This window comes from Nannospalax galili, unplaced genomic scaffold (genome assembly GCF_000622305.1).
Source record: "Nannospalax galili isolate Female #2095 unplaced genomic scaffold, S.galili_v1.0 scaffold763, whole genome shotgun sequence".
NCBI classification, from domain to species: Eukaryota; Metazoa; Chordata; class Mammalia; order Rodentia; family Spalacidae; genus Nannospalax; species Nannospalax galili.
The window spans coordinates 2,255,244-2,270,197 of NW_008349451.1; the positions used below are offsets into that span (position 1 = coordinate 2,255,244).

General features: G+C 46.6%; 1 protein-coding gene across 6 annotated transcripts in view; it reads left to right on the plus strand.

The window, feature by feature from the left end:
* The window catches only part of Ccdc91 (coiled-coil domain containing 91), a 210,600-nt gene that overhangs the window by 46,283 nt on the left and 149,363 nt on the right, over nucleotides 1-14,954 (plus strand). For 2 of the 6 annotated variants that reach the window (XM_029570285.1, XM_008846905.3), the window contains 2 exons: nucleotides 4,251-4,294; nucleotides 6,997-7,075. The exons of 1 other annotated variant lie outside the window; for it this stretch is intronic. In XM_029570285.1, coding sequence (XP_029426145.1) covers nucleotides 4,265-4,294; nucleotides 6,997-7,075 — 109 coding nt within the window. In that variant the 5' untranslated portion in view covers nucleotides 4,251-4,264. Of the gene's footprint in view, nucleotides 1-4,250; nucleotides 4,295-5,167; nucleotides 5,255-6,996; nucleotides 7,076-14,954 lie in introns of those variants that run through there. 3 more of the 6 variants (XM_029570284.1, XM_029570286.1, XM_008846904.3) reach the window with 3 other exon arrangements.

A 14,954-nucleotide genomic window follows, 5' to 3' on the forward strand; every position in this document is an offset into this window, starting at 1 on the left:
TATTTTTTTGTGTGTTCTTTAAATTCACTGAATTCTTTTATCATGTTTTTAATTGTTCTTTTGAGTTCCATGTCCTGCATTATCTCTAGGGGTTCTCATTGTACTCCTCTAGAGGACTATTGGTATTTGGTGGAGATAGGTTATTTTAGTTTTTCATGTTACTAATTTTTTCTCTTTGATTTTGACATGTGAATTTCTTTTGTAGTTTCTGATTCTTTTGTGAGACTCAAGCCTTCCTTTGTTGAGTTTAGATATGCTTCTTTTTGTAAACTTTATGTGCCTTTGTGGTTTACTTTTTGGGCATGAAAAACTGGTTCCTCTAAGCTTCCGGTTCTCTCTTTTGATTTTATATCGGAATGGCCAGATTGCTTTTGTCTTCAGGATTTCACCGAGGCCCAAGTCAGATGAGGATCAGATGCTCTCAGGCTTTCTCCTAAGGTCTGGACCCCTCCAGGAAAGATGATGTCCTCAGGGATTTTGGTGTTAGACTGGCCTGGGAGCTGGGCCCAGGAAAGATGCTGGTCTAGGGCAGCTGGTGGCTGTCTCACCCAGAGATGCAAATTTAGATGGGGGCAGGAAGAAGCCCCAAGGACTCCTGGGGACTGCAGGGAGGAAATGAGTTAGTCTGGATGCAAAGGAGATGGGGGCAGGAAGAAGCCCCAAGGGCTCCTGGGGACTGCAGGGAGGAAATGGGTTAGTCTGGATGCAAAGAATCAGGAAGCCGCAGGTCCGCCCAGTGCCTAGGAAAGAGGCCGGTGGGTTGTGCATCCTGGGGAAGCAGACGGAGGTCTTTATTATTTTTTTTTAAAGAAAAATTTATACACTTTATTTTATGGGAGTTTTTCTTCATTTCCTTTCTTAAAAACTTTCACTACTGCCACCATAATTTTAATTTCTAGGACCTTGGTTTTGTGTTCTCCTCCCTTCTATGTGGCGGTCTGTTCTCGTATCAGTGGTGGCTCCTCTGAGGTTAGCCATCTGAGGAGGATGTGTGTTCAGGGCTTGGTCCTGAGTACGTTCCCTCCCCTCGTTGTGCTGGGTGGTGTTTGCTCTCTTTTACTACCTTCCTGTCTCTGCTTGTCCTTGGCAGCCTGTCCTGTGTGAGGGTCAAGCACCAGCTGTGAAAGCCCGGATGCTTAGGACAGAACAACAGGAATCGGGTCACGTTCTACACGTTCGTCTGCATTTCATCTCATTTAATTCTCCGTGGTGACCCGGGAGCATCATCACACTCATTATCCCCATTTGACAGATGAGGGAACCGAATCACAAAATGTTGCAGTGCACCTTGACTATGAGTGTCACGAGCTCAGGCGCAGCCTGACCTCATAGCTCCTTCCTTAGCCTCTCTCGGGCTCTTTCTGAACTGAGGATTGGAAGTCAGCAGTGTTGGTGGCATGAGGCTCAGCAGTGTCCCCTGTGAGTCAGTGAGCTCAGCTGCTGACCTGACCGCTGGGGTGAAGGAGAGCTGGGCTCCTGGGTCTCAGGTGGTCTCCACCCGCCTACCACCCTCTGTGCAGAGCCCAGTGTGCTTTATCAGGTCAGTGTGCCTTGAGTGACCATTGCGGACTCCGGCAGGGCCTGGGCTGGCAGTGACTCCGGGTTTGCCTGGGAACCACACATTTGCCCACCTTCTACTGGTCCACTGGAACCACTGGTCCAGAACACTAGTCCAGCTGTCCTGGAACTCACTGTGTAGACCAGTCTGGCATGGAACTCAGAAAGATCCGCCTGCCTCTGCCTCCCAAGTGCTGGGATCAAGGGCGTGTGCCACCATGCCTGGCTGTAATAGTTCCTTTTATAAACTAATTTTTATTTTGTAAAATCGACTTTCTTTTTGCACGTTTATATTTATGCGCTGTGGGTACATGACTGCATGTTTATGAGTTGGGGGCGTTTAAGTGCATGTGGAGGCCAAACACTGATGTCAGTTTTCTTTGATCGCCCTCCATTTAGTTTTTGAGGCAGGTTCTCTCTGAAGCCAGCACTCACGACTTCAGCTGGTCTAGCCGGCCGGCTGGCCTAGGGACCCCTCCGAGTGCTGGGGTTCCAGGAATGCTGTGCCTGCTTGGCTTTTATGTGGAGTCTGGGGATCTGAACTGTGGTCCCTGCACGTGTGCGGTTAGCACTTTGGACTGAGTATCTCCCAGCCCCTGTACAATTAGTGTTTACAGACCAGTGCTTTCTTCACTCTTAAATATTCAGAAGTAAACAAACTATTGTAGGAATTGGAGAAAATTTGGAGAAAGACTTGCATTATCAGGACACATTTTGTTTTAAATAAAACATTTAACCTTTCTGAGAACACAGAAGAGGCCAGCTCCCCCATTGGGTTTGGTGTGTAGGGGTTGCTAGACTCTGGAGTATCTGGGTCACCACTCTGTTCTTCATGCAATCAAATCAGATCTTAGGAGTCTGTGTTAGACAGTGGCTTTTATTTTCAAGCCTTCTGGCACCGTCCCCTCACGTGTTGGGATGTGACCTGTGAAAGTACACAAGAACCTTATTCTGAAAAGTGGAGCACTCAGATTGCTCAAGGACAGCCTTCGTGGATGCTAAAAACAGTTTTTAATTGGCTCTGGAGATTTGTGGGACCTACGTGGACAGCATGGCGTGTTCATGCCGCGTTGTTTGGGGGTCCACCCCATGCTCCATAGCTTTGTGAAAACTGATTGCACAAGGATACTGTTCACTTGAGACAAAAATTAATGTGAATTCCATTTCAGAAGAGCCATCGAGAAAGCACCTGAAAGTTTGGTTCACATTTTGTAAGTGCTGCACAGAGATAGCTTGGTTAGCGCTGATTTTAGAGAAACGGATCTTTGAAAAGTATCACTGGATTGTGAGACTGTGGACTAATGGGGACGGTGCTGCCGCTGTGTTCTGTGCTCCATGGTCCTGGTGGCTCAGTGCTCAGCGCTCTTTACAGCCGCCTGCTTCCTTCTGCTTTCCTTATGGTGTCCCTACTGAGGTTTGGTGAAAGTAAGTTTGCTTGGCTTGGTAGGGGCAGTCTTTGGGATTCTTGGTTTTTGCTGTTCCTTTTGTGACCATCTGTAGAGTTTTCTTGGTGGGCATTTGCTGTTCTTTCCCGAGAAGCAGAACTTGGCTGCTGGGGACCTGAGTCCCTGGAAGTAAATGCCTGCGAACTTGACTTCCGGTGGGCCGAAGTGGGAGACAGCCACTTTCCCGTAATCTAGTGCATCTTACGTTACCGAGTCAAGGAAATTGTAATTTATATTTGGGTCACTCCCTTGTGGAGAGTATAAAATGGAACCATGTACTGTTGAGCATGTGGGGCTTGCTGTGCTCATCAGAACTCGGGCTCCGAGTCGCAGGCCAGGACCTGCCCCCAGAAGTGCTCACTTTAAGGCGCACCACCGATCACGTCCTTCATGGTTTGTGAGTGAGTTTTTCTCCTCTCTTGAAGCCTGGATTCTGAGGTTTGATCCTTCTGTTTTTCATACACACATTTAGGGCAGCACATGCTTTCCACAGCTTGTCTCTCCCCCAGGTCAAAGCCACCCTAGACCTTCGCTCCTCTTCTCTGCCCTCATCTGCCCCCCCCAAGAATCCATGACTTGATTTATCTTGATCAGCCTGGTAACTTGGTCCACATTTTTCCAAAGTGCAAAGCAGTTTCAGCTAAAAATACACATATCAGAGTGCTCCAGAGCTGTGGCCGCGCTCAAAAAGTGCTGATCAACTTTGAAAATCCGAGTCAGCGTCCATAAAGCCCGGGGAAGAACCTCAGTGATGGGACAGATTCCCACAGCCTGGCCACAGCCCTGTTCCTCGCTGGGCTTGTGTGATGTTGCCAGACAGCCAAGGACTAGATGTAAAAAGCAGGAAGCTTTATTGAATTGAGCCCTAGTGCCACTTTGGGCAAAGCAAATTAAAATGTGGAAGAATATTTTCCACTCCTGATGACTTCAACAGAAAATGGGAAAATACATGATGGCTGAAAACGTTAGAGAAATTGCTAATTTTGCCAGAAAGTAAAACCCAGTTACCAAGGGGTGTGTGTGTGTGTGTGCGCGTGTGTGTTAATGCATATATATATATATATATATATATATAGTTTAACTCAAATGCTTTAATTCACAATATTATGCTAGTCTTGAAAATGAGTATAATGCTACTTAGCAAAACCTGAAGAACAACCCAGCAGCTCATGGGATCATCCATGCAATACCTAGGGCTGATCTGGCCCGTGCTGTGTGGTCTGCTCAGGCTCTCCTCTTGTGTTTCAGGTGCTGCTTAAAGAATGGACGATGACGAGTTTGGTGGTTTTGAGGTACGTATTGCTTTTAACCTCAGGGTTGTGGTCAACTATGATGGAGATGTGTTTGCTTTCATTATGTTTATGATCTATTCTGTGCGTGTGTGTGTACAGTGTATGCATATGGCTCATGTGTGTGGGTTCACCTGTGTGCATGCTTGTAGCGGTCAGAGGACAACCTTTTATGTCTCTCTGTGGAGACCCGTTCACCTTGCTCTTTGGAGACAGGGTTTCTCTCTGGCCTGGAATTCATCAAGTAGACCAGGCTGGTCAGTGAGCCTCAGGGATCTGCCTGTCTCAGCCTCCACAGTGCTGGGATAACACGTGCACAGTGCCACTATGTCCAGATTTTTAAAAATGGATCCCGGGGCTCAAACTCACGTCCTTGTGCTCACAAGGCAAGCACCTTGCCAACTGAGCTCTTGCCCCTGCCCTCGTTCTATTAATGTAACTGAAGTAAAGCTTGAAATCAGGAAAATGAAAGAGCATCATCCCTCTGAAAGTTGAAAGGGATTATTACTGTTAAAGCTTTGGTTCTGCCATGGGAATGGTTTCAAGTGGAGTAATTCAGTGGGACTCGTGGGAGTACAAAGGCCAGCTTAGAGATTGTTGGCAGAGGTCGGGGCAGGGGACGTGTCTGTTAGGGAGCTCTGGTGAGGTGAGGGATTGGAGCTGGTGAACCCCTCAGAGTGGCCTGCTCCCCCCTGAGAAGAGTGGATTCCTGTGTGGAGCACTTTGACTTCTGCTGTCCCTGAGGCGAGTTGGTGTGATTGTTGACTCCCCGGGTTTGGGGACGTTTATAAGTGGAAACTGTTAACTGAAAAGCAGTGTCTCTGCCTTAATCCTCTCTAGTGTGTGTTCGACTTAGTTAACTGTTTTATAACCCAGTTATTTCTGTGGAGCCAGCACAGTTCTGCAGGAAGATCCCTGGATTGAGTCAGGATGGCAGAGCTCAAGTTCTGGAAGCACCGTCAAGTGAGCACAGAGGGTTTCCTTTGTTTTTCTTTTTTCAGTAAGATGTTCACCTACTTTGGATTCGGTAAAAAGGGATTGTAAAATTAGGGAATGTAGTTAACGTTAATGGGGAGGTGGGACATTATTTTAGTGTGCTCGTGGGGGGGTGTCAGGTTGTTTTCTGTTTTATCTTTCATAGTTGCCGGTGTGCAGGGAAGCAGTGTGGACATACATGTTGTCCATGTGTAGGTGGGCATGTGAATGTGCATGTGATCCATGTGCAGGGAGGCAGTGTGTACATACATGTTGTCCATGTGCAGGGACGCAGTGTAGACATATATATGTTCATGTGCAGAGAAGCATTGTAGACATACATGTCCATGGCAGGGAGGCAGTATGGACATATGTTGTCTATGGTAGGGAGGCAGTGTGGCCATATATGTTTTCTATGGCAGGGAGGCAGTGTGGACATACATGTCCATGGCAGGGAGGCAGTGTGGACATACATGTGCATGTGGAGGGACAGCGTAGACATAAGTTGTCCATGTGCAAGGGGGTAGTATAGACATACATGTTGTCCATGTGCAGGCAGCCAGAGTGGGCATACACACCTTACATGTTTCATTATAAGTGGTTCTGTTAGATGTAGCGTGTTTTCTGCATTTTGTTGTGTGCTCTCTGTTTTCCTCGGTGGTCCTTCTACTCTTATTAAGTGCAGCCTTCTGAAAATCCCTTTTATTCTCAGGAAATCTGTGTTTCCCGTTGTCACCTGACTTAACTTAGTGCTTGGAAGCTGTTATTATTTGAAGTCTGCATTCTAGGATTTTTCATGTGCGTAGACTATAACTGGTATGTTGTATGTGGAGAGCCATAGTTGGCTGTCTCCTACACATGGCAGGTGCAGTTCAGTGCCCGTTCCTCATGCTGATCCAGTGCCGTGTAGACACAGTGTGGACAGCTTTCTATCCTGCTGTGATTGCTGGGGTCCCTTGTCTTCCTGTTCTGCCATTGAAGGGAGCCAGAGCCCTGTCCTCCTTGAGGGCCCCGGCCCTCTTGAGTCCAGTGTGCACCTTCATGGCCAGCAGAGAGACCCCCCCAGTCTTGCTCTAGTCATAGATGCCCAGACGTCTCACCTTGCCTGACAGCTTAGCACAGAGCACATGTGAAGTTCCACACCGCGAAATTACGGTTCTGCTTTGAGCAGTGATTTGCGCGCATCCCACATGAGAGTTGGAAAGCTCTGCCCTCTTAAGCTTTGTCTTAAGTGATGCCCCCAAACGTGAGTGCTCAACCCCTGAAGATGTCAGCTCTAGGAATTTTCTCTTGGCTAGTGCTAGTGAGCCCAGAGTAGATTGTGCAGGAAGAGAGGCAAACTTGGTAGTTTAGTGTCCAAGACTCGTGTAAGGAGTTAAAAAAAGTTAGTCTGTTTTTAAAGAAAACGCTTCACATAGGTGAGCAGATGTGGTGAGTTAAGTTAGAGTAGTTGGAGGTACCATAGTTCACAGGTGTGGATGTCACGGAACAGTGAACGCCTCATTGATGTGGGGTGGTTGGGCAAGGAAGGGAACTGCGAACCTGAGGACCGGCCTGCGCGGTGGCGGGAGCTGCTAAGCCCTGGCGTTTAGACAGTTTGAGTGTGGCTGTGACAGAGGCGTGCCTGTGCCTTTGCCCGTGGGGGTGGGGGGTCCGGGGAGTGCGGTGCTTGTTCGCGCCCTCGGAGCTCCATCTTCAGGCTTCTCAGACCGTCTTGCCTTGTTTTCCAGGCGGCAGAGACTTTCGATGCTGGGGACAGCGGAAGCCAGGCGACGTCTCCGGCTGTTCCCTGGGCGGCCTTTCCTGCGGGTACCACAGCCACAGCAGCCTTGCCCTTCTCTTTCTCTCTCTCCGCACCCCCAACTGTTTTTGCCATTTTCAGAAACAGTTTCTCATTTTATTTGGTTTGGTCTTATCTAAAAACTGCAGTGACCTAGGTTGATCCTGAATCGAGCCTTTTTTCTTTCTTTCTTTTCTGTTTTTTGTAAAAAAGTTCGAATTGCATCACACATTGTCTGAGAGCTTGAGGCCTGGTTGTAAAAAGGAGATTAGGATGAAACTAAAGTACAATTTCAATTTGAAGTTGTCTTGTTCATTTTACAGACTTGTGTTGGATAGCTTTAGTGTCAGCTTGACACACGTGGGTTGAGGGAGCCTCAATTAGGGAATTGCCGGTGGCCATGTCTGAGGGGCATCTTCTTGGTTGTTGAGTGGTGTGGGAGGGCCCAGCCCACTGTGGGTGGTGCCACCCTTGGGCAGGTGGGCCTGTGTTGTACAAGAAAGCAGGCTGAGCAGGGGCCAGGGGAGCAAGCCAGTAAGCAGCATTCCTCCATGGCCTGTGCTCCAGCTTCTGCCTCCAGGTTCCTGCCCTGAGTTCCTACCTTGGGCTCCCTGATGATGTAATATAAAATAAACCCTTTCCTCCTCAAGTTGGTACTGGTAAGAGTATTTTGTCGCAGCAACTGAGAAAGTAGAACATTTCAAATGGCAACATCACTGGACTTGCTAACATGAATGGAGAAGTTTCAGAAGGCCCCATCCCTTGTTGAAGAGCTATATGCAAGAGAGAGAGAGAGAGAGAGAGAGAGAGAGAGAGAGAGAGAGAGAGAGAGAATGTGATTTCTCCCCAGGGACTAGGCCTCTGGTAGGTAATCCAGTCCCAAGTGTTAGCTCTAAACACATGTACCTGTGAATAACTCTGAATGAACTCACTGAGGTCTGTGTGCTTGTGTGTGTAATAACTAAAGAGAACAAGAAATTGGGAGGGAGTCGGGGGGCAAGGAGAGTAGAAATGCTGTAAACACAGTACTTACGTATGAAGTAATTAAATAAAGTCCTGCTTAATTAAGAACGTGATTTCTGAGGTATTCATTGACCCCTGTAGTCTTGCAAGAATTTAAAATGTGCACCTGTGTGTCTCTTTGTGATCCATGTTCTGTTGTGCTTCATAGTGACAGTCTGTTGCTTTTGAATTTAAAATGTCAGAAAAAGTATCTGATAGTTGAAGAATCTTGACGACACTGCTCAGACACCCCGTGCTGACCTCTGAACAGTACGGTTCTCAGTTTTCACTTCCTGTACCCACTGATTAAAAAGAAATCATCAGTGCCTGTGATAAAATTGGAAAATAATGTATCATTTCCATTAGAATTTAAATTTACAAGTTTTTTTTTTTTTTTTTTTTTTTTTTTTTTATCTTTTTGAGACAGTGTCTCCCTGTAGCCCCAGCTGGCCTGGAACTCACTTTGTAGACTAGGCTAGCCTTGAACCCACAGAGATCCATCCACCTGCCTCTGCCTCCAGAGTGCTGGGATTAAAGTCGTGTACCACCACCACACCTGGCTTAGAAGTTTCTTGATATTAAGATCATTCAGAAATATTAAAAATTAAAAATTAAATATTAAAAATTAAAAGTAAAGATTAGGCAAGAAATATTTCTGGAGTGTTTAGTATGCTCGCCATCAGAATGCAGATGGAACTACGCTGAGGTTCCTCTCACTCTGGTCAGGACTAGAAAATATAGGAGCAAGTGCCGGGAATTATGGGAGGAAGAGGAGAGCTTGCCACCTCCGGGAATCAGTCTGGAGGTTCCTGAACAGTGAGGTTAGAACCGCTGTATGCCAAGCTGTCACTGCTGAGAATGCCCAGAGAACTCTGAGTCCTGCTGTCAGGACGTGTGCTCATCCAACTCAGCGCTGTCCTGTTCCCAACAGCCAGGAGCTGGAGAAAGCCTAGACAGCTATTGGCAGAAAGTGTGTGCGTACACACAGCGGGATTCTATTTAGTCAAAAGGAAAATGGGATTTTGAAATTTGTAGGAAAATGGATGGAACTGAGAAATTTTCAGTGAAATAACCCCAGCTCAGAGAGAAAGCACCCCCCCCCCCATCTCTGCTGATCACAGCTTCTAATTTCATGTATGTGTGTGTACATGGGACTGAGGGAGCTTAGATGGCCGGGAACTAGAAAGGGGGAAACCACAGGCTTAAAGGGAAGCAGTGGGGCGGGGTACAGGGTACAGAAGGTGGTACTAGAGATGCAGGAGTGGGGGCTGGAGGGAGGGGTGACCAGAGCCTAGCCTGCAGAGTGCCCTGCTGACGTCTGCCACTTTACATGCTAAAATAAAGAAGTAGACAAAATTTAGAATGTGACAGGAACCAGTGGCCTCAGGCTGGGGACACTGGAGCACTTGACTTGGACCTTAGGGCTAGAGTTTGAACCCTACCATCGCCAGGGGGAAAATCATTGTTCCTCAAAATTAAGCCAGACTGGTTTTGGACTAGGAACTTATCCAGAGACTATTTTTAGTCTGTTCTCCTGTTTTTCCAGAATACCAATTAGATTAAAGTGTAAAAAAAAAAAAATGTCATCAGGGGCTAGGAAATGTATGTAGTTCTAGTTAAAAAGCTTGGTGTACTATGCAGGAGGTCCTGGGCTCCACCCCCAACATAGGTGTGCCTAAGCATGTGCACACATACATGCACACACATGAATACACCATTGACGCAATTAAGTAAAACAATAAAGTCCATTATGAGAGATGTTTCTTAGAAGACTGTTCTGTCACCTCGGAGGACAGAACATTTCCCAGCGTGCACTATTCATGTTGATAAAACGTCCAGTAATGCTAGGAACCTTTGGTCCAGTCAGGAGGTGTGACGCTGCCATTTTGTGCAGTGTGGGTGGTGCCGCATTAGAGGCAGAGGACGGCTCACTTTCTGCTTTGGCCTGTACAAATGTAAAATGTCTAGAAGGCGAGGTGGGAGGCAGAACCTTGAATTCTGTCTGTTCCAATAACGTTTCTACGTTCCTCCAGCACTGTGCAGACCACATTAGAATTCAGTGACCATCAAAGGAAAAACAAGTGGTCCAGATAGATACTTTAATTCAAATTAGCTCCTTCAAAACAGCTTACAAAGAGGGCAGACTAAACTGTCACAAGCCGACCCTGTAGCAGGAATAATGGGAATTGGACCAGCAGATGTTGAACCAAGCGACTTAGATGTGGTTGTGCTGCATCTGGAGCTATTTGCATACAAAGCCAACAGGAAAGTCCAAGCATTCCTCCCCAGACCCTGGCAGAGGGGAACCTGGAGGACGGATGCCCTATTGATTTCATGGCTTAGTCTTTCCATTCTGTATCCTCCCAGCCAGGAAAACCTAGGACAACAAATCGGTCATTTCATTAATATCCCATTACTCTCCCTGCTAGCCCTGTTTTTCCAGTAGGATCTGTGTTACACATCCACCGGATCTCAGAACCTGAGTCTACACATTCTTGTTTGAGGAAAAAACTGTTGCCCTGTTTTGCTCGACATGTTCTGTTTGCACTCAGTTATCAGCGTCCCCTGAATTTGCTGGTCTGATGTGTGTTTTAGTAGACAGCCATGGGTGCTGCTTAACGACTGCTTCCCACCCTCTCTGCCCGTGTCAGACTCTGTCAGAGCAGACCCCAGATTTCAGTGTCGCGCTGTAACCTCATTGCTTGATTGGAAGGTTGTCATGGGTCTTCCTCTGGCTAATTGGTTAATTTTCTTCCACGTCTTGGCTGTTAGCACAGCTCTTCATTTTGATCTCTGTGTCAGTTTCTGTAAGACATTCTTAAGATGATAACTCTATCGCTGTACTTTAATGAGTGTTAGTCATTTTAGGGTTCTTAGTGAGTTATGTGGTTCACGTCTCCTCAGTGCCCACACTAGGAGGCACATACGTGATTATGGTTCTGACTTTGAAGATGAGGTTTCTAGTGTGGCTGCTGACTAGTAATGAGTCTTTGTCATTAACCCCTGGAAGCTTCTCTGAAATTCCCTTGGCCAGTATGGAAATGGAGCAGTTGGGTTATACAGGTACTCCTCCTGACTTAGAGCGCTGAGCTTACTGCTTTATTGTTTTTGGTTCAGGTCTGTAATTTGCATAGCTTGCTCTCAGTGTATCCTGGTACCTGATTTTTAACTCTATGTTCCAAGTGACTGGGTGCTAATTTCATGTTACATTGCTTCTAGAAGCAGAGGCTGGCACTTAGAATGCCAGGGCAGCCATGGGGGTCTAACACTGTAATTTCCATGTCTGGCCTAAAGTCATTGGTGTGGAGGCTAGAGACAGTCCATTTTCTGTGGTGGGGGTGCTCAAGGAACGATGTAGAGGCTGGCGGAAGACTGGGGTTGCCAGGCCCTGGGGTCGGCAGCCCTCAGGTTGGTACTTCCTCCCTCCTTTGCCTGCTGAAATTTCAGCTCACTTTCATCTTGAGGACCTGGTTCCTTGAGGACCACGTGGATGAGGCAGAGTGCATGTCTAGGTCCCAAACTTTTCCTTTGCCCACCTGAGGGCCTACAAGTCAAGCTGAGGTTTACAGATGTTTGCAGCTATCTTTAAGGCAAAAGCCAGCTTCTCTTTGTTAGTTCCTTTACTTGGATTTTATAAATTTTTGCTGAATATTTCTTTTCTGTTTTAGCTTGGCTGATTTAATTGCTTTCAGTGGGTGGCTCAGTCAAGCACCTAGTCTCCTATTTGCTGGAAAAAGAAATTTTAAGTAAAAAAAATAAAAAGAAAAACAGCACTAAGAAATCCCTTATGCTGTTTGCTAGTTGATGCCTAATTTTTTGCTAATTTTGTTAAAGTGAAGACTGTTGTGAATAATGAAGCCTATGGGAGTTTTTCTTGCCAGATTCTGAATGCCTTTCCCTCTCCCAGACCATTGTGTGTCAGTGTCGCCCCTGAGGAATGCCTGTGGCCTCACTGTAAATGGTGCCAGCCCGGCTGGTTTTGGGTCCCTTCCTCTCCTGTGCATGAACTATGCTGATTTGAGTTTACAGCTCGGTTGTTTTGAAGAACATTGCATCGTCATGAAACTGAGTATTATACATCTTTATATCAGATTATTGTATCATTCCCTTTTCTTTGAGGGGCGTTACTGGTCATGGTAATCCTACTTAGAATTTCTTTATCTCAGTGTTATTTTGGGTTTCATTGGGTGTAAATCAGAACGGTTTGCTCTCTGCAGTCCCACTTTCTGAGTGCATGGTGAGTGTGACTGTCGTCTTCCCAGTAAGGAGGACACACGGGAGGTGTAACTCACCTCAGACCCTCACCCTCCTGTTCAACATGCTGCACAGGCCCCACACAGCCCAGGACATTGCAGAGACCGCCCGAGCGCAGACTGTGATTTTTGCCTTATTCACATTGACGTGTATTAATTACTACATTCTTGACTCAGAGTCAGACATTTCTGCTTCTTGGGGCAAGTAAATTTTAGTTTTCCTAAAAGCAGCATCTTCTAACTTTGAAAATGTTGGAAATCTATGTGGTCAAATTCGTCTGGAAAAACCACTGTTTTGCCTGTTGGAAATACTAGTTAAGACCTTTTTATAGGATAACAAAAAAAAAAATTGTATGTAACACAATTCCTGCTATAAACTTTTCTGTGTTTGTTGAAAATTATATGTATATTTTAAAGGTTCATACAGTCTTATGGTGTCATTTATCGAAATTTCAGCTTTTTGTTTAGAACTTAAATTTGTAATTATGTTTTACTTACCTGCAATGATTTACTAGAAATTAACTTCCAGAGATAGGCTATCAGTTTTCCTTAAGACTAATTAAAACCACATTTTGCAAGCTAATTTCCAGTGACATATACTTGTTCAGTAATACCAACATGTAAGACCATGAAAATTAGACATTACAATTAATAAACGTTCTAAAACTGGAAAAGCCCATGTTTAAATAGGTTTTTACAGGACTAGGCTGCAGACCGCCTGCTCTGTAGTAACTGACCCCATTAGAGATTTATGACCTACACTGTTGTAGAGACTTCTGTGGGCTCCATCTCAAGTAAAGAATCTCTCTCTCCTCCCCGCCCCCCTTTTGAGACAGGGTCTCCTGTAGCCCCAGCTGGCCTGGAGCTCACTCTGTAGACCAGGCTGGCCTCACTCTCACAGAGATCTGCCTGCTTCTGCTTTCTGAGTGCTGGGATTAAAGGTATGCGCCGCGATGACCGGGCTTTTTCTTTCATTTTTTCATGGAAGGTGATTGGTTCTTAGTGTGTCGGGTGCTCTTTGTTTATTGCCTTGCAATGATGCTGCCTCTTGGTTAGTTCTAGTATGTAACTTTAGCAGACGTGAATGTAAGTGCTGCTGGTCTTGTCAGTAGGTTTTGTTTCTTGCACCTGCTTGTTTTCATGTCAAACCATGTGAGGCATATAGACTGTCTCACCCACCCTGTCCTGTGCTCAGCTTTTTGCCTTCTCATTCACTGTGTAGGAGATATCGGTACACAGCTAAGTTTTTCCTTGTGTAGTTTGGTATGACTGGGTGGATTTGTCAGTGTGTCATGATGTGCTGATGTTACAGCGGTTAGGAGCACGGCAGCCCCCGTCTCTTGCTGCCTGAGACCGTGTTCCAGCTTTTCTTGCGGCCTGGAATGTTTTCTCTCTCTACATGCTACCTCACACCCTTCTTTCTTCAGGGTCCAGCCAGAATATCTGCCTCCACTGAACCTTCTTTCTTCTCTCCTCCAAGCTCCCTGTGTCCACAAGTCTGGAAGTGCACTTTCCTCCGCGGACCGGTTTTGTCTGTGCCGTTAGCTAGATTGCATCCTGGCCTTGGCTTCTCCCTGGCATCTCTGCGTTTCCTTTTCTCGTACCCTTTCTCCTCTCTGAGAACGTCTTTCTAGAGTTTTTCCTTGACTCTTTTATTTTAAGTTGATTAACTAATTTTATGTGCGTGTCTGTGTGTGCATGTGCCACAGGGCATGTGGAGGTCAGAGGACAGCTGTGGGACTCGATTCTCTCCTTCCACCATGTGGGTCCTGGGGATCGAGCTCAGCTTGGCAGACTTGGTGGCAGGTGCCTTCATCTGCTGAGCCATCTCATCTGCCGCCCTTGACCCTTTATGTTGAGCTCTGATTATAGCTTTTAGCTGCAGATTCCCATTCTTCTCTCGTGCATCCGTAGAGTCCACGTTTTTTCAGCTGCTCCCTCTTCATGGCCTGTTCCATATGTACATTAACGTGAACGTGTCCCAACATAAGTATCGAAGATCAGACGTACATATGTGCATTACATATATAACGAACCTCAGATGCTTACTAATTTCCCCTTCCTTTCCTCCATCAAGCTGTCTGTCATAATTTTGACTACCTGAGGATCAGTTTCCTTATGGAGTCTTTTTTTTTTAAATGAAGGTGAATGCGGGGGGGGGGGGTTCTGAACCAGCAACCCCTGCACAGTGATGACTGGGGATGAGTAAGCACGCCGTTCGCCAGCCCACGTTCGCCAGCCCACGCCGCCCCAGTACCAGGAACACTCAGGCTCAACGGGGAGCCTAGTCAAGCAGGGACTCATTTATTGCAGGTGTTACAGAGCTTATAAAGGCACCTGGAAACCCCACCCCCAGGGTGTATCTTAAGGATGGTCACGCACTGATCATGCACTCCTCAGCAGTGTGGAAGTATCCTTCAGACTTTTAAAACAAGTCAGGCTGCGCCCCAGTAACTTCCTCTCGGACCTCTCTGCAAGGCGGGCCTTTAGGTCCCCACAGGTGAATATAATCCTCGCCTTCTGTTTGTTTTAAGACAGGGCCTTCCTGTAGCCTCAGCTGTCCTGGCACCCGCTGTGTAGACCAGGCCGGCTTCAGTGTCACAGAGATCCTCCTGCCTCTGCCTCCCAAGTGCTGGGATTACTGTTTTCATAC